We start from the raw sequence: 17,957 nt of genomic DNA on the forward strand, positions 1-17,957 counted from the left end.
AAATAAAATAAGCTACATGTATTTGTTATTGGCTATGGTAGGTTATTGGTTATGTTCACATACTTATTTAATTATTAAAATGTAAACCGATCTTTTTCATATGGGCGTTTAGAGTTGTGCCCCCTAGATCAGGTCTCTAGTAAGTGTGTGCTCAAAGTGCACCAGATTGAAGCATTTTACTGTCAAATGTTCAAAAATAAATCTTCCCGGGGGGGCATACCCCGGACCCCCCTAGAGGATGTGACGTCCACCCCCCAATTCAAACATGTTCATACAATACTGAATACATTTGAAGCCATTTTGACGTCTTTTAACTATGTCAATAAGTTTCTGTTTTTGCAGTGTATTTGTCTTTGGTAGAGATTTTTCATTTATTCTTCACACATAAAATGTCACCCAAAATCTCACCTAGGGCAGCAAATTGTCTAGAACCGGCCTGGTACTAGGCCTCAAGAGCCTTTCTTGTGCTGACATATAGAAACAAATTGGCAGGGCGCACTTCGCACGCGCAAAAAAATTCCACGCGCTCCGCACTTACATTATGCTGGGCCCACATGCCTTAGCAACGCTGCTATGACTCCATCCTAGGGGAAACACTGCCTACGCAATGATTACATTCAGGCAGACTGTAGAATACAACCTCTTTGGACAATTTATATACTTATTGAAAACAAGCTACAAAATGTAATACCTTGGAAAATGCTGTTTATTACTTTTTAATAGCCTTCATTTTCGCTAAATCAACTTTTAATAATTTTTAAGACCCCGCGGAGACCCTGCAAAGTATATAAGAAAGACAAAGACACCAAAGAACAAACCTCAGCTTTAGATTTACGTTCGGCGGCCATGAGCTGAACTTTGTCCCTCTGCTCTTTTGGAGCTGATTTGTACATGTCCAACAAGAGCTTCATCTCTTTCTGGGACTCCTGGGCTTTCCTGACGAGTCAAAGGAGATAAAAGATTACAGTAATGGCAGTAATCCGATAAGTGCAGTTATTTGAGTACACACATTTGGTTGAAAAGACATCATTGCAGGTCAAAAAAAGAGCAAAGAATGCATTAGAAATAGAATGTAAAGCGAGGAGTAGAAGAAGGATGTACTTGAGTTCTACTCTGAGCATCTTCAGAGTGTCCGAGTCCTTCCTCTTCAGCTCGTCGCTGCGCTGCCTCTCTCTCTCCCGATCCCTCTCCCGCTCTCGGTCGGCCTCCCTCTCCCTCTCTCTCTCCCGGGCCCGCTGCCTCTCCAGCTCCTTCCTCCTCTCCTCCTCCTCCTCATGGTCCTCGTCATCCTCTTTCTTCACTTCGATGCTGTCATTCGTCGTCTCGTCGAGGATCAGAGTCCCCGTGTCGCCACTTTGACAACGCAACTGTGGACGGAGCAAAAGGTGAATGAAGGGACACTGGGTAGCTGCAACGCATCACTCGTAATGTTTTGGTGGAGTTCAGAAAACCCCTTTGGATCCCACTGAATCAAACACATCACACATTTGATCGTGATTTAGGTCATCTACCTTATTGATCTCCATCTGGGTTTCCCGCAGCTTCCTCTTGTAGCGCTGCACGTCCCCCTTCAGCTGCAGGTTGTGGTTCTGAAGGCTGCTGATCAAATGCCTCATCTCTCTGTTGATTGGCCCTGAGAGAGCAGAGAGCAGAGAGCAGTCAACCTGTGGTCTGGGTTTGAGTCATGCAGTTATCTGGGGCAGTAAGTGATGCAGGGAGGTCATGATGATACAAATGGTTTATTATACACACAACAAAGACAATGCGTTTACACACAGATATCAGATAGACGTGTGCTGTGTTGATCTGTGTGTTGCTCAATGGGACAGTTAACTGCAAAATGAAAGATACACCCTGTTACCCGTAGTGCTGTCTGATATCAATCTGTCTATTTCTCTTTCTGGAAAATGTGGTTTGAGAGGTTCAGTTCAGTAGTATAACATATTTTCAAAATAAAAACAGCCAAGAACAGCATCTTGAGTGACAGGGTCATTATTTACATGTTTCATTTTGCGCTTTGAACAGCTTAAGCCGAGTGCCATCAAGTTCAGTTATAGTCAAGGGAAGGCAAACATTTCAAACGGAAAAACAACAAACGCAGCAACTCAAACTAAAGTATCTAAAATGATAAATAGCGCTACAGGTAAGAGGCAAAGTCAACTGTCCCTTTAATGTTGGCTTTGAGTATCATTCTAAAATCACCATCATCTACAGCGTGAAAAGCATAACCCTTAATGCATCTCTTAACATGCCCCATGTTGGCATGCTTTCCCTCCCCTCTTCCAAGGCGTGCTGATGGATGTGTGTTTGTATTTACCTGCTTGCTCATTGGCTGCCAGGTTCTGCTCAAACTCGATGCGCAACATCTCGTATTCTTTGCGCACCTGGGCCAGGGTATCCTCCAGCTGGATAACCTCGGTCCGCAGCTTCTTCTGGAGCGACAGCTCATCACTCTGAAAGGTTGGAAACAGTTGTTGACAATGTTGCCAAGCATCGGTAATAATAAACACTGTCAGTTGTAGGTTGCTAGGGCCAAGAAAACAGTAAAGACTGATAGTAACACAGGGCCAAAGCCAATGCGCAGTGAAGAAAAGTATTTTCCTTTTTATTCTCTGATGGACAATGTATATTTTAAGAGGTCAACTGTGATGGATGAAGTTCACCTCCATGTGCTCGATCTGTCGGAGGTGGGCGTTCTTGGCAGTGAGCAGGAGGGCGCGTGCTTCATCCAGCTGGGTTTTCACCCCCAGGGACTCGTTGTAAAGCAGGGAGAACTGCGACTGCAGACATTTGTACTCCACAGTCTCCTTCACAACGTCTTCTGGAATATTCCGCAAATCCATCTGAAAAATCAGACGATGACAGTGAAGCATTGGAAGTGATTTACCGCACTACATTCGCCAAAAACGACATATTCATCCACAGATTCAAAAGGTGGATATGATTTGGGTTTGTGAAACCAGATGTAATGTTCTTATCAAAGAAACAGAGATTAGATCTTTACCTTGAGCTTCTCACTCTCCCTCACTGCCTCCTGCAGCTCCGCCTGCAGTTTCTCCAACTCTGCCATGCGGCTATTCGCCAACTCCGCGTTGTGCTCCAACTCCGCATTGAGACTCTCAAACTGACATTTAAAAAAAACAAAAAAAAACATGTTATAAATACTTAAGTATAAATGACCATGGAGTGAAACAAACTGGCATCTGAGATGTGAACCAAGTTATGTGCGAAGAAAAAGTCCCATGTCCCATTTATTTGCAAGATGTAGCTTTGTATGAAAGTTCACCTTCTGAATGTTCAGAGTAATCTGGCCTCCAGAGATTCCTCCTGAGCTGCTGGTGCTGTATCCGGACTTCAGCTGCAGATCACAAATGCAAAACGTAAGTAAAAAAACAAACAAGAACAAACAAGGCCGAAAAACCACATGACAGTAAACAGGTGCAACACATCCTATGACATCACTCAAACAATGCTTATGTTTTAATGTTCAGATGTCTAATGCAAGAAAATACCATTTGATCAATGCATGCATGGCCAGCTAGACATGCATCCATAGAGCAGCTGGCTTAAAGGTAGGGTAGGTAAGAATAGAGAAACCAGCTAGACATTCACAGAGTTCACAGAGCGTTTTATGATACAATTCAAGCTCGAAGTACTTAAACGTAACATTTCCAGATTTTCAAAGCCTGTGTATTACATCTAAATAATATAATTTCAATTGAAAAAAATATTTTACAGACTTATTTTGTATAAATTAATATAGTGTGTGTCTTTCGAACCGACTGCTCGTATTAACTCTGATTGTATGTTTCGATCAGGATTATTTCATTCTTAACTAGCTTTGGTCCCCTGCGCGCCTGGTGTAAGATGCCACAGGGCAAAAGACCAAATTATTAGTTTTGGATGTGCAGACGAAACACGGACTTTAAATAAAAGCAGTTTTCAAAGAGTAGATTTTGAACTCAAGCATATTTTTGAAACCTTTAAAATACATAACGGTCAAAAGTAAGCAAAAACAAAGCCTGCAAGTTGCACACAGACAATTTCACGCACCTGCTCCATGGCTTCTGCCAGATGTTTGTTGAGCTTTTGTTCCCTGTTGCGCAGTTTCTCGATGTCCCACTGCAGGTCCTCGACTGTCGTCTCCATCTCAGACACCTTGGTCTCAGAGCTGGTCACCTTGTCCACTAACTCGTTGTACTGCAATAAAGGTAAAGATGTGAAAACAGCTGTTTCAGCAGTGAAGCAATGGCTGCATACACACAGAACAGCTTTGTACAAGCTACAACAACAGAGCCAAGGACATCGTACCTCCATGGACATCTTGTGGTGTCGGCCCTGCAGCAGAGTGGTCAGGTCTCGCAGTCGAGTGTTTTCGTCCAGCAGGGTGTGGTTTTCATTGATTATGTCAGATTGGCTATCGTCATCACATGCTGACAATAAAGATCAATAAAGTTGTGTCAAATTAGAATGGAGCAAACAACAACTCAATACAGACAGATGAAGCTATAAGTACCAGATCATTCGTTTTAGAGCAGGGTATAAATTGTACAGCAGGTGTTCTTCAGTTGTATTTGTGTGTCAATTGCTTATCACATATGAACGATCACTAATCAGCTTATTCCCAGTTACCTGCAGCCTGGACTTGCTTGCACATGCTGTCGATGCGGCTGTGCAGCCGGTCAAAGACGCAGACCAGGCAGGCGATGGCTTCCTTGCTGAACTGCATGCGGTCTTGGAGGTGCAGGCTGAGCTCCTCCTCGCTGCTGTGCTCCAAAGTAACCAGGAAGCCCTTAGCATTGTCACTTAGAGGAGGAGGGGGCGACGATGCATCTGAACATAGTAAAAGGTGGTAATGTAAAAGGTTAGTTAAAATTTAAAAAGCATTTTATCTAATGATAACAAATAAGTGTTGACTCGACAGTTGAAAATGACTATCAATGTTTTTTTTTTGTTTTTTTTGTTTTTTTAAATGGTATTTTGCAGCAGGAACATGCTCTTACATTTACCCTTTTACTCTACCAAAAGCATTACAATTATTGATTTGAGATGTTTTTGCAAAAGTTGAACACAGTTAACAACAACCGGAAACAACAGTAGCAATATAACAGAAAAAGGTGTATGTTGAATACTGAGGAGAACTGATATTGAAAACGTATGTGGAATCATACCCATTTACACTTTAATCCTAATTCTAATAATGTGACGATCAAATAACATGTTATATGCTTAGATTGGAGCGGTCTACTAATGCAGTAAGTGATGGAGACTTTCCATAGATCACATTAGTAAAAAACCCTGCTTACCTGTTGATGAGTCGTGTGGCAGCTCCTTGAGGTTCATCGCTTCTGACCCAATAGGAGGCGGGGGCTGCTTCTGCCCTTCTAGGCGCTCTTCCTGATGCGCGTCCTGCTTCTCTGCCAGCTCCCCCCCGTTTGGACTTGCTGGTAGAGGAGGTGGAGGCACGGCGGAAGTTGGTGAGGCCAGACTGACACCATCTTCCTCCATAGGTGTTGGTTCAGGCAGGGGGGGTGCAGGTGGGGCAGGGGTCGATGACACCGGAGTGCCGGGCTCAATACGTTTCCGCAGAACTTGCACATTTTCGTCCAACTGCAAATCAGACACACAATTATTAAAAATATTACCTAGGGTTTATTTTCTGTACAACAGTATCATATAGTACTTTATTAAAATGTGTAAAATCATGTAAACAAGGGGTTAGGTAAGGAAAGACGGATACAAAAAAGTGTTTATTAGTTGTTGGTGGCTTTGACAAAATGAGACCCCACTTATCTTGTGTTTACATAACCAGTTTGAGACGCAAATTGGGTATAATCTGGTTTAAACAATGTAATTAGATGTGAAGAAGTACCTGGGACCAGTAGCGGTTGACAATCAGCAGGGTGGTGTCATCGGTGGCTTGTCTCTTCTCCAGCTTCTCAATTTTCTCTCGTAACTCATCCTCCATCGTCTGTCTCTGCTCCAAGCGCTCGCATAGCTTCTTATTCTTGAACTGGAGGACCTTCATATCCATTTCCTCCTGCACAGGAAAAATTGAAAAAAACGAAGTGAGCAATGTCATAAATGCTGATTATTGTTCTTAGTAAGTGTTTAATATATGTGGACTTGTAAACACCAAATGACTGACCGTAGAGGAGACTCCTGCTATGCGTATGGGTTCTATCAGAGTGGTAGTGGTCTTCTCCTCTTTTTTGCTCTTCTTCTCAGGTGGGACAGGGGGGCTGTCCCCTCCTGAGGGACGTTTTCCTCCCCCGGCACCTGACATCTTTCCTTCCCCTAGAAGAGATCAAACAATATTTGCGTTGGTACAGCTTTAAGAAACTACACATTAGTTTGTAAATAGGGAACTCATTCATTTGATGACAGCTAGCTACGGCATTAGCCCTGAACTAAGGGCCACTGATTGTAATTGGCTCCGAATAGTGCTCTTCTGGTGCTAATGTTAACATATGTGTGTCTTATCGATTATGCTGACTGATATTGTATAACCTACTTCTTAAAACACTACCGACTATTCTCAATTTAGCAATTCTTCTCGGAGCGTTAGCAAGCTTGTAAACGCTAGCTATGCTAATGCTATCTTTCTCCGAAACCTTAGTTAGCTAAACGGGGCTCTTTGTCCAGAATATTTAATGACTGGTGGTCACGACTTTCATTCAGGGACCACCATTACATCTATATGATGTTCTGAAAGGAAACTATACACGGAAATGAACGTATAAACAAGATTTACGGCAAATATTAACGTTACAAACCTTCACACGGAGCGACTGAAAATGTAACTCAGTGCATCCAGCGAAGCTACAGGAAATAACGACATGGTACTTCCGCCCATTTTTTATTTTAAGAAATGTCAATCACAAAAAAATAATATATACATTAAATGAGTATGGCATTTTGTGATGATATAAAATAAGTGTAATAATTATTTGTAATGCCTAAACATTTTTTTTTGTATTCGTGTAATGAACCTAGCTGCAATCTTTACTCCGGCCACACGGGGGCACTGCTGTCACATTGTGTAATAACAGGCTCCTAGCTGTTTCGAGGAATGAGACTAGAATGTAAACATCGCTTACGGTAGCTAGCTGTTGTTGTTAACATAACCGGTAGCTAACTTTGAATTTTGTCGCCGTTGAATCGCACACAGTTATGGCTTCACGATAGATTCCTCTAGCTGTGATGGCATTTTCATAAAGATTCCTTATTCGCGGTCTCCAGCTCACTCTTGTTGTGACATTTCATACTTGGTGAGTAGCTTCCTGTACGGTCAGTGAACCTGCTGCTGCAGCAAGGGCAAGACCAACACACACACACACAGCTAGCTAATAAAACCCACATTTTTAAACAGTCGAGAGTAGAGAAAGGTATGTGTAGCAAGCTATTCCAAATAAAATTCTTATGACTTGAATTAAACTAAAGTTAATACAAACACTTCCTTGTCAGTGGTTCCTGTTATTAGACTGATCATACCGCAATGTTACAAAGAGACACATGTGACTAACAGTGTGTTGTTATTACAGATTCGTATGCTGTCACCATGACCAAAGACATAATTCTTGGAGATGAATTACCAGACTGGGTAGGGGCCAAGGAGTTTTACCAGAAGTATGATCCTAAGGAGGTGATCGGAAGGTGAGTGCAGTAGAAAAAAACAGAAATGTGACCTTATCTTTCAATATGAATAATAATAAAAACATTTATTCTGTATCCTGGGTCAATGTTGTCTCAGGGGTGTGAGCAGTGTGGTGCGCAGGTGTGTGCACAGACATGGGGGTCAGGAGCTGGCAGTGAAGATTATTGAGATAACGGCTGAGAGGATGACAGTCCAGCAGCTGGAGGAGGTGAAAACCTCCACACTGAAGGAGATCCACGTCCTCAACATGGTGAAAGGGCATTCCTCAATAAGTGGGTTTGAATTCTACTCTTCCCGAACTGCAAGACACTTTTATTTTCTTTAAATTCAAATGTACTGAAACCTTTTTCTTTGTGTTGATTCCCTTCAGTCACTCTAATTGATTCATATGAGTCCACAACCTTCATATTTTTGGTGTTTGACCTGTGAGTATTACAACAAATAGCTGAAGTGCAATCACTTTTACTATTCCTTCCCTAAAATATAAATGCATAATCAGGAAGCAATTGTATGATGATAGTAATCTTGAATTTTCACTTACAGCATGAGGCGAGGAGAGCTGTTTGACTACCTCACAGAAAAAGTGACTTTGAGTGAGAAAGAAACCAGGTGAGCTCCAACTTTGACACATCAACTGGATTTAATTTGCACTACATTTGATTTTAGGTGGAAAATGTCAATGTCAAATGTATGCATTGCTCTACAGGAGTATGATGCGAGCTCTACTGGAGGCCGTGCAGTATCTCCACTCCCTCAACATTGTCCACCGGGACCTCAAACCTGAGAACATTCTCCTGGATGATCAGGGACACATCAAACTGTCCGACTTCGGTTTCTCTGTGCAGCTTCAACCTGGAGAGAAGCTTAGAGGTACTGGAGTGTATAATAAACTGGAAATGAATGATCTATTTAGATATGCATATAGTTTGTGTAGACAGAGGTTAACATGATCTGTTCTCTTTTATTTGAATTAGACCTTTGTGGGACACCTGGCTATTTGGCCCCTGAAATACTGAAATGTTCCATGGATGAAATGCACCCAGGCTGTGGCAAAGAGGTCGACCTGTAAGCCTTCCTTTTGATCATAACATTAATCTGTAGTGTCATTTGAATCAGTATACATTTACAAAGAATGAACCTGGCTGTTAGTTATATCTCTAATTCTTGCTTACCTTTTTGGTGCATTTATTGAACAGCTGGGCTTGTGGTGTGATCCTTTTCACCTTACTGGCTGGATCGCCACCGTTCTGGCATCGCAAGCAGATGCTGATGCTGAGGATGATCATGGAGGGCCGGTATCAGTTCAGCTCCCCTGAGTGGGACGACAGGTCGGACAACGTGAAAGATCTGGTGAGCTGATAGAAGTTTCATAATATCTTGTGAATGTTCTGAATATTCTCCTGGATCACACTAGTCTTAGTTTGGAATCACTTTGCTCAGATATCCAGGCTGCTGGTGGTGGACCCTGCCGTCCGTCTCACTTCTGAGCAAGCCTTATCACATCCCTTCTTCAGACTGTATCAGAAGGAGAAAGTGCGACTCTTCATTCCCAGAAAGACATTTAGGGTGAGTCACAGTGTTGAGTTTAAATTATATAAACTTCTTGTCCTTTCCATTCTCACATCTTCTCTGTGCTCTCACGCCTCCTCAGGTGTTGATAATCAGCGTGCTGGCCTGTATCAGGATGTACAGCCGTTACCGCAGGACTCGCCCTCTGACCCGGGAGGTTCTGGCCCGAGACCCCTACTCCCTCCGCTGTGTCCGCAAACTCATCGACGGCTGCGCCTTCCGCATCTACGGGCACTGGGTGAAGAAAGGGGAGCAGCAGAACCGAGCCGCCCTCTTTCAGAACACGGCTAAGATCATGCTGCTGGGCCTGGAGGACTTCGAGTCATAAACAGGTCAACCTCATTCCAAACCACGGTGATTTGTATTTAAACATTTGCATGTGTTTTCAAGTCAGTGTTTGTCTTTTTGAATTACTTTGATTTCAAGATGAGGTGTTCAGGGGCCAGGATGTTTCTATGCCTTAAAGCGCACCGTGTTTTTCCGAGTTAAAGATAAGCACGCACATCTCATCCTATCTGCGTTTTGATCCGTGTTTGTGGCTGTTTGAATATTTTCTTGTCAGGTCATCATGTTTGCAGGGTCACTTTGCAGTTTAGGACACATTGCACAATAATTTCAATAACATATAACATACGACTACATTATGTGTACTTAGGATTTTACCTGTTGATAGTCAGTTATTACTGAAAGGAGAATGTGTTTCAAAGCACTGTGTGGACATTAAAGCATTATGGTTTACTGTTTAGATAATAATTATATAGACATAACACAAGAAGGTGCAGATTTACAAGGGTTACAAAGCAGTACCAGAAGACATGTTTAACATTTAAGTACAGTATATGGGGTGTTTTTTGGTAGATATACTGTCGTGCATGCAGACATTCCTTAATAAGAAACCCACTTATCTAACTGTGAAGACTATTGTGACTGTATTTCCTATTGAAACTAACTAACCACGTTACATCCTCAGTTCATTCTGCAGTTTAATGAGCGGCACTTCCAGAAAGTGCCTCCCTGAGAAATGCACATTAATTGTAAAAATGCAGATATATGTACTGTATATGAAGAAAAAATGATTTATTGAGAATAAAACTAATTTGAAGCTCTAATTGATCTAATTTGTGTCGGTCCTTTAAGATCAATGTTTCTTAATCAGTGTTTTTTGGCCTTTTGGTTGGGCTGTGGAGAATCTGGTGCCCTCTTGTGCTGATCTGCGATGTCTTTCATTCGCTGATCCATTTGTCCAGACACGAGCGTCATCTGCTCTCTGACCTCTCTCTCTATAAGTCCCTTCAGTTCTGATTGTGAACCTGAAAGGGATGAAATGAAGCAGTTAGAATACAATATTCTGGGTGCATTTGGCTTTTTAGAACAACTATGATTGGGCTACTACCTAGGGTTGCTCCTTCCGGCTCTCCAATAGATGCTTCTGTTTCCTTTTCCATTACATTCTCAACATCTGGTGCAAGAAAAGTATGAGTAAGCATCAATACAACTGATTTAAAGTGCTCTAAAATATCAAGAATATTCTGTTTTCAATGTGACACAATATAAAAAGGGCTTTGTGCCACTATACCTGCAAATACCAATTATTACCTAGAGCAGAAGAGTTCTCCATGGTAGGTTCATCCTGGCCTGGGATCCCATAAGTAAAAGACAAGTCAAGTTGTAGCTGGTCAAAAATAATAAAGAGAAATATTATAAAATAATAGTATTATTTATAAAAAAAAAAGGAACAATAGCAGCGGTTGCTTGAATCTATGTTTGATTGTTACCTGTGGGGCGAAAATATATTTGTAGAGTTTGTAGTGTCTCACGTAGCGGTTATAGATGTAGTTTAAGATACAGGTCGCCTCCTCAGAGTTAAACAGGTTGATGCTAAAGGGAGGTCGCTGTTGTGGGAAAACATTCAAATTGAACATTGTATGGAAATCTGTGGGCTCAAACCCATGTATATAACAGTTTCCCAGAGTACCTAAAACAAACGATTTCGAGCTTAATATGAGTCAGAGTCTAAAACATTGATTGTTGCAGCTCTACTGAGTAACATTGTTTGTGATTTGTTGTACACACCCTGACTGAGTGACAGAGAAGTAGCTCCTTGCAGTATTTGAAACACTGCTCTATGTTGTTGAGCGGAGTTTCTGCAAGAAAGGAGTTTCAAACACATCCCATTTATAGTTAAGGAACATTTAAATGAGTAATCTTGAAGCGTACTTTGTTTGAACATCATCCATCTACACTGATAATAATAATATGACTTTTCGTACCTATGTTAACTTCATGCGTGGCCTTGATGATGGACAAGAGAGCAGATGTTTGTTCCTTTTTATAGTTGCATTCTCTGCAAAAAAGCACCGTCTGGACATACAACTCCAGCAGAACTCCTCTCTTTGGTTCAGGGAGATCGACTCCAAACACTCTGCATAAAGCACTGTCACAGAAGAGAAGAAGTGTGAAAGAATACTTAATGCTGTCAGTGTGATTGTGTTAAATAGATAGAAATGTTTAATATTAACAGGTGGTAAAAACCTCTCCAGATCAGGGATGGAGTGCATTTTCTCGATTTCCTCCATGTCATGGTAGTTTACGTCTGTCCTGAACACACACAAGGAATGGATTTTTGCTAGACATTTGTATGCAGGGCTTAAAGCAGCAACCAATGACATTGAATATAATCTGGGGACACAGCTCTCACCATAGCATCAATTTAGGTTTCAGGGCCTGTGGTACCTACAGGAAAAAAACAATGCATCACAAGGCTATAATTCTTATAGCTATAATATGAATCCTTATATTTTAACTATATAATTTATAACAAAAATAAAGTAAACGTGCAGGCAGTCAAGTAGCAACCTGTAACTAGCTCTTACCTCTGTTATTGTATCCATTTTTATTTATTAAGCCCAATTATAAATTGAGCAAACTGCAGACGTTAACAGCTGAAAAACAGAAGTAAGATTACACCGATTCTCTCATCAATTTTCACTGTAATTGACCAAAGGCAAGTTTGCGGAATAATTTCCTGTTTGGAAGGTTGTTTCCTAGCAACGTGATACAAATGTTCTTTTCCGGTTTAGCGCTCTGTACAGAAAAACATAAAATGTATTTTTATGAATTGAAAATAGAATATAAGGAATTTAAAAATATAAATAGCCTTTTCTATACATAAAACCCTAATATAAATACTGAAAAGAAAAAAATATTATAGAGGAAAAAGATAAGTTGAAATATCCACAATTATTTTTTTAGATAGGCTACTGATCTTTATTTTGTCGAAAATCAAGTGATTTCATTCAATTCTAGAATAATGCTAGGTCTATATTAGGCCTACCAGTGCAAACGTCGAAAACGTCAACGCTAAATTAATAATACAGACACAAACAATGTTGTTTTCTCATTAAAAACATGGATGTTTGGATTGTTTTGAATTTTCACCGCTCTCAATCGCTGCTGCGTGACAGCCGTATCCATGGGAACGACATAAACCTGCCTGTTCGGCTAATAGCCAACGCTTTGTTTCTGTTGTTTTTATCTATTATTTTTGCCGTTTTAGGGGGATTTTAATGGCCCACGCGATTGTTATGTTTCGTGAGAAGGTAGAACACGATGAGGCTCGTTTGGGGGAGACTCGGAGGGTTTACTAGCAGTTTTTGGTGACTTGTTTGGCTTCCTGTTTCACTGTTTACGGCCGGGTAAGTAAGTGATGTAAGTATTTAATAGTGGCATGAGGAGGTGATCACCTTCCCTTCCTGTTTCTCCTGTGTTTACACCTTAGCACCCACACAGAGCGGTCCTGGAAAGCCTGCATTGCCCCTGCTACTTCTGCTCCACACTGACTGAGCTGCGCAGTGCACTTTAAGAACATTATCCCCCTTTAATCCACTTTGCCTTCTGCTACACAAAGGTGGACAGGGTGCCACAATCAAACAACGCATTTTATTGCTCTTTTATTTTGGAGACAGATGAATTTCTCACATTGAACTTTTAATGCTGGATTTCATAGCCTCTGTTTAAGTATCCTTAATTATCTACTGTTTGTGAATAGCAGTGATTCATCCCCTCAGACATGGAGGACCCTGATATACGACAACAGAAGCTCGACAACCAGGTAAAGAAACAAGGATAATTGAAGTATTTTATGTCTTCTACACATAAAATAGTCCAGATATGTTTGGTTTTATTTATTTATTTTTGAATTGCTCAAGAAGCAGAATCCAAATGACAAAGATATGTTACTTTTAGGTTATAGTAGACGTTTAGCTCCATTCCTCTATCAAAACATAGAAGTTAAATATAATAATTATAGTCCATGCTGACAGTGGATAAAATACTGGGACTTATTTTTGTCCAATTAGCTTACATGTGGTTAAAACAAAGTAAATAACGCTTGAGATCCTGGCTACCTGTGTCAGGACCACCTGCTGCTCAAGTTTAAGTCTCAGTCTTGTGACTGCTGGCTTATATCCAGTAGAGTAGCTTCAACACAAATATCTTGTACAAGGAGGATCAGTAGTTAATCAGCGATAGAAGTACTAATTATAGCTGTAGTAACCAAGTAAGATGTTAGTAAACAGTAACAATGATGCACAGGCATAGTTATATAAGGCATAGAATACAATTATCCAACCAATATGTGTTATATTACAATAGTAATTTTCCCAGATCCCAAAACCTCATCTGGTTCTTTTTGTGGTTAAATAATAGAACAGAATATTATAATTCTGGCCAATGATCATAGCTCAAGATGGGTTGATTGTTATTGTATAAAAATGGGTTGCACAATGAAATGCATTTGTAGCCTTCTTATGCTGTAGATGTAAAATAAAAAACAAAATGTAGTTCATTTTCTGAATTTGCATCAGAACAAAATGTAAAAAGCAGGACTACAAACTATTGAGAGTATTCTCTTCTGAAATCAAATACCTCATAATAATGATGGTTTAGCTCATGGTCCGTCAACTCCTATTACATTTGAAAAAAAACATTAGAACATTCAAATGTAATGAAGTGCCCTAGATAGATTCTACCACAGCTTTACTACCCAAACAACAAGATGTACTTATTGAAAGTGAGTAAAATGCACAATAAGACATCACTTAACCTATAGGTTGAGTTGACAATTTGAAAGGAAGTCTAATACTTGGTTTTCCCACAGCGAGCCCTTTTGATGAAAAAGCAGCAAAAAAAGAGAGCTGATTCTCAAATGGTGGTAGCCAATCGGGATGCTCGCCAAAAGAAACAGAAGCTCAAAACTGTGTGCTCCGATCAAACACCGCTGCTGATCAGCCAATCCCTGAGCAACACTTCCCTCACTGGTTAGTATGAGAATTACTTATTAATGTATTTGGCTATATCTATTTTATTACACATTTCAATGTAAAGTGCAATCATGTTTAGTCCTTTAAATAATAAAATCCAGGTTTGTTTGTTTGCTTTTCTTCCCTGGAGATCAAGTTGAACATGCCCATGATAACCCACTGGATGAGATCCTGTTAGGTGAAGACAACACAACAGCAACTATGAAGTTTGATGAGGTGCCTTCACAGATTCCTAATACTCCCAAAAAAATGAACTTGGAGATTGACAAAGAGCCTGAGGTGAAGTGTGAAGTGGAGGATAACGCTCAGGGTGAGGGGAAAAAGCCAAAGAAGAAAGACGTGAAAAAAGAAAAAGCCAAAGGTAAGAAAATGCAAAGCAGAATATTTGATTCTAATGTGATGTCTTTGTTTTGATTAACATGTGTGTGTGCACGCAAATTAATCTCTCATTTGATTTGCTTTTAACCAGAGATCGACCAGGATGATGAAAAGGAACAAGAGAAGCAGAAAAAGGAGAAAAAAACAAAGAAGAAAGACAAAGCGAAAGAATCTGAAGACCCACAGAAGACAACCAAGAAAACCAAACAAGAGCGAAAAAGTGAGTTCAATTTACAATTAACATATCAATACTCTATTCAAAATACTTTTACAGCATTTCAGTATCACCTACTTCACAGAGAAGCACTTGCAGGAGGAGTCGAGCCAGGAGGCAGAGCCAGTGGGGGATGTGGGGAGTCCAAAGAAGAATAAAAGCAATGAAAGTGAAGCTGAAGAGACAGAAGGGGCTGAGAGGCCTGCCACTCAATCGCCTAAGAGGAAAAAACAACTCCACACAAGTGAGCGACAATCTGGCCTTGTTGCATCTTATGATCAACAATACCATACCTTTTTTGTAATGAATGTGACATCTCTACAGCCAGGTGCCAAATAAGTGACGAGAGCAAAGACGAGGAAATCCAGAAGGAGAAAAGGGAGAAGAAGAAAAAGAAAGCAGAGAAGACCGCGCCAGGTCTCGGTTCCCTTAACTCCAACTACAGAAAGGGTTCATCGTCAAACAGTGAATCCGATGACAGAGTGAGACATTACAAATGAAAGGGTTTAGTGTGTCGTCAAAAGATTTTGATTAGTCACAAAAAGCATGAAAGTAACATCATTCTCACACTTATTGTCATTTCAGTCATCGTCTCCAATTTCAGTGGAGGATCTGGAGAAGTTTGCGTTGCGTCCGGCCTCCAGGGATGTCACCATCCAGTGCAGGGTCACCAGGGACAGGAGAGGCATGGAGAAGGGAATGTACCCCACGTACTACCTCCACATGGAGAAGGAGGATGGCAATAGGGTTGGTCCTTCTACTCAACTTGAACCCAAACTTTGTGCACATTGATTTCAGTTCAAATGATCCTGTTGTAATGTTCTGTCATGTTGCTATGAAGGTTAATTATCTTCTCTACAATCATTCTGTTTTTCAGGTGTTTCTAATGGCAGGCAGAAAAAGGAAGAAGAGCAAAACATCCAACTATCTCATCACCACGGACCCAGTTAATCTTACCAGAGACACAAACTGCTACATAGGGAAACTAAGGTACATCTCTCATCCAAATCTTATTTGTTTGATTTCCTGAGTAACTTATCAGTAAGTTCTGCAGTATCTTGTATTCCTGTAAACCTTTTCAAAACCCCTTTTGGTCAAATGTAAGAATCCAGTGACATTATGCTAAACACGTGGACGGGGTTCTCAACCCTGGGCCTGAATCCGACTTTCACTTATAAGAGGAATTTAGACTCTACAAAATTAAAAAAAGACCTACAAATCCACATCAACTGTAACAGCCATGACTTGTGACTTTACAGATTCTTGAGCCATTTGACTTGAACATAATTCATACCTTCCTCCAAGCCCAAAACTTGTGATTTTCCTGTCAAAATGTCAGCCATGAAAAAGGCCCCTAATGGTTTTCTATATTAATTGCATCGCGTGTGTAAATTGGACCATTTTGAATTTTCCCATACATTTTGGGAACTCTTCCTTGATTTGTGGCATACTGACAGAATCAAATCAAATTGCAGGAATAAAAAACGTTGTAGTTCCTTTGCTAAAATAAATAAGATTTCAGGACGCTTTCACTTCTCACCTTTTAGATGATTTTAGATTACTCAAATTACTTTTCTCATTTGTTACAGGTCAAATATTCTGGGTACAAAGTTCACAGTCTATGATGGAGGTGAAAACCCGGAGAAAAAGCCGTTTGTCAAAGAGTGTGAATCAGTGAGGCAAGAGCTGGCAGCAATCTGCTATGTGAGTCTAAAATCACCTAAAATAAAACCCACTTTAACAAAACATATGAAGAGATAAAACCTATAATACGATCATCTTTCACGTTCCAGGAGACGAACGTGCTGGGATTTAAGGGTCCCAGGAAAATGACAGTGACCATCCCCGGCATGTTGGAGAACGACGAAAGAGTGTCCATTCGCCCAAAGAATGTAAGTTTAAAAAGTAAAAGAACATAACAAAAAAACGCTATGAAGTAAGAACAAGAAGCTGAACTGTTGTGTTATTATTATAGGATCTTGATACTCTTCTGGCCCGCCATGCACACAGCAACACTGACAATCTGGTCACGCTGTTGAACAAATGCCCGAGCTGGAACGAACAGTCTCAGTCGTTTGTGCTTAACTTCCACGGTCGTGTCACGCAGGCCTCGGTCAAAAACTTCCAGATCGTCCACCCTGAAAACGGTAAGATGTCTCCTTTTATCAGGGGCGGTTCTAGGGGGGTGGCCAACAGGGGCCAATGCCCCCATAACACTGACCAGGGACCACCCTCCAAAAAAAAAAGTTACAATATTACGATTTATTGGAACTAAATTGAATCAGAGACCCGGATGTACACTGGTAACTGTTCATTACTAGGGGTGTAACGGTTCAGGTCACGGTTCGGTTCGTACCTCGGTTTGGGGGTCACGGTTCGGTACGGGTTCGGTACAACAAGAAAAAGCAAAAAAAAGTCCCAAATGCATAATTCCAGGTTTGTTGTTATTTATTTTTGAACAGTAGTGCAAGTTTCAGTTTAAAAATAAGGAACTCTGACATTTTGAATAATTAACTGTATTAAAAAGTTAAAAACAAACCACAAGGAGAAGCAGTACCACAGCCACCCGAATGGCCAGATTATCTATCAATCCCGCTGCAGCATGTCACGACAAAACGGTTCGTCATCAAGGCTGCTAAAACTAACAACCCGACGCANTGACATTTTGAATAATTAACTGTATTAAAAAGTTAAAAACAAACCACAAACAGTACCACAAACACTCAGATGGCCATATGATCTATAATGGCTGATGTCAAACAAAAACGTTTCATCAAGCTGTAAAACTAAAAAGAATGTCTTGAAAATATTACATCAT

The 17,957-nt window shown here is 40.6% G+C and overlaps 4 protein-coding genes across 7 annotated transcripts in view; 2 read left to right on the plus strand and 2 right to left on the minus strand.

Annotated features, from left to right (window-relative positions):
- rnf40 (ring finger protein 40) overlaps positions 1–8,857 on the minus strand; it is a 14,060-nt gene extending 5,203 nt beyond the window's left edge. The window contains 14 exon segments of the mRNA XM_010772140.1: positions 807–936; positions 1,102–1,367; positions 1,512–1,633; positions 2,318–2,453; positions 2,664–2,843; positions 3,005–3,124; positions 3,287–3,358; positions 4,054–4,200; positions 4,312–4,433; positions 4,633–4,833; positions 5,307–5,610; positions 5,873–6,040; positions 6,149–6,297; positions 8,830–8,857. Of these exon segments, the coding sequence (XP_010770442.1) occupies positions 807–936; positions 1,102–1,367; positions 1,512–1,633; positions 2,318–2,453; positions 2,664–2,843; positions 3,005–3,124; positions 3,287–3,358; positions 4,054–4,200; positions 4,312–4,433; positions 4,633–4,833; positions 5,307–5,610; positions 5,873–6,040; positions 6,149–6,297; positions 8,830–8,842 (2,130 nt within the window). The 5' untranslated portion in view covers positions 8,843–8,857.
- On the plus strand, positions 7,058–10,335 carry phkg2 (phosphorylase kinase, gamma 2 (testis)). 2 transcript variants are annotated; one of them, XM_010772138.1, is made up of 10 exons: positions 7,058–7,271; positions 7,545–7,656; positions 7,754–7,929; positions 8,028–8,082; positions 8,201–8,266; positions 8,364–8,527; positions 8,632–8,722; positions 8,854–9,007; positions 9,098–9,223; positions 9,309–10,335. In XM_010772138.1, exons 2-10 carry the CDS (start codon positions 7,562–7,564, stop codon positions 9,552–9,554), a joined length of 1,173 nt encoding a protein of 390 aa, XP_010770440.1. In that variant the 5' UTR covers positions 7,058–7,271; positions 7,545–7,561; the 3' UTR covers positions 9,555–10,335. The 2 variants fall into 2 exon arrangements, with proteins under 2 accessions (XP_010770440.1, XP_010770441.1); XM_010772139.1 differs by lacking the exon at positions 7,058–7,271 and adding an exon at positions 7,317–7,388.
- The window catches only part of cfap119 (cilia and flagella associated protein 119), a 19,537-nt gene continuing 11,868 nt past the window's right edge, over positions 10,289–17,957 (minus strand). Inside the window, exons 3-10 of the mRNA XM_010772137.1 lie at positions 11,925–11,959; positions 11,759–11,824; positions 11,497–11,660; positions 11,300–11,370; positions 11,002–11,118; positions 10,823–10,898; positions 10,620–10,685; positions 10,289–10,536 (exon numbers count right to left, since the gene is read on the minus strand). Coding sequence (XP_010770439.1) covers positions 10,379–10,536; positions 10,620–10,685; positions 10,823–10,898; positions 11,002–11,118; positions 11,300–11,370; positions 11,497–11,660; positions 11,759–11,824; positions 11,925–11,932 — 726 coding nt within the window. The 5' untranslated portion in view covers positions 11,933–11,959 and the 3' untranslated portion in view covers positions 10,289–10,378. The remainder of the gene's footprint in view (positions 10,537–10,619; positions 10,686–10,822; positions 10,899–11,001; positions 11,119–11,299; positions 11,371–11,496; positions 11,661–11,758; positions 11,825–11,924; positions 11,960–17,957) is intronic.
- LOC104946329 (tubby protein homolog) overlaps positions 12,497–17,957 on the plus strand; it is a 14,885-nt gene continuing 9,424 nt past the window's right edge. The window contains exons 1-12 of one of the 3 annotated variants that reach the window (XM_010772136.1): positions 12,497–12,934; positions 13,278–13,337; positions 14,385–14,544; positions 14,678–14,908; positions 15,017–15,145; positions 15,225–15,383; positions 15,464–15,621; positions 15,725–15,886; positions 16,017–16,129; positions 16,729–16,843; positions 16,933–17,031; positions 17,115–17,286. In XM_010772136.1, the coding sequence (XP_010770438.1) occupies positions 13,296–13,337; positions 14,385–14,544; positions 14,678–14,908; positions 15,017–15,145; positions 15,225–15,383; positions 15,464–15,621; positions 15,725–15,886; positions 16,017–16,129; positions 16,729–16,843; positions 16,933–17,031; positions 17,115–17,286 (1,540 nt within the window). In that variant the 5' untranslated portion in view covers positions 12,497–12,934; positions 13,278–13,295. Of the gene's footprint in view, positions 13,338–14,384; positions 14,545–14,677; positions 14,909–15,016; positions 15,146–15,224; positions 15,384–15,463; positions 15,622–15,724; positions 15,887–16,016; positions 16,130–16,728; positions 16,844–16,932; positions 17,032–17,114; positions 17,287–17,957 lie in introns of all 3 variants that reach the window. The other 2 variants (XM_010772134.1, XM_010772133.1) reach the window with 2 other exon arrangements.

This window comes from Notothenia coriiceps, unplaced genomic scaffold (assembly GCF_000735185.1).
Source record: "Notothenia coriiceps isolate Sejong01 unplaced genomic scaffold, NC01 NC01_scaffold00010968, whole genome shotgun sequence".
Lineage (NCBI taxonomy): Eukaryota > Metazoa > Chordata > Actinopteri > Perciformes > Nototheniidae > Notothenia > Notothenia coriiceps.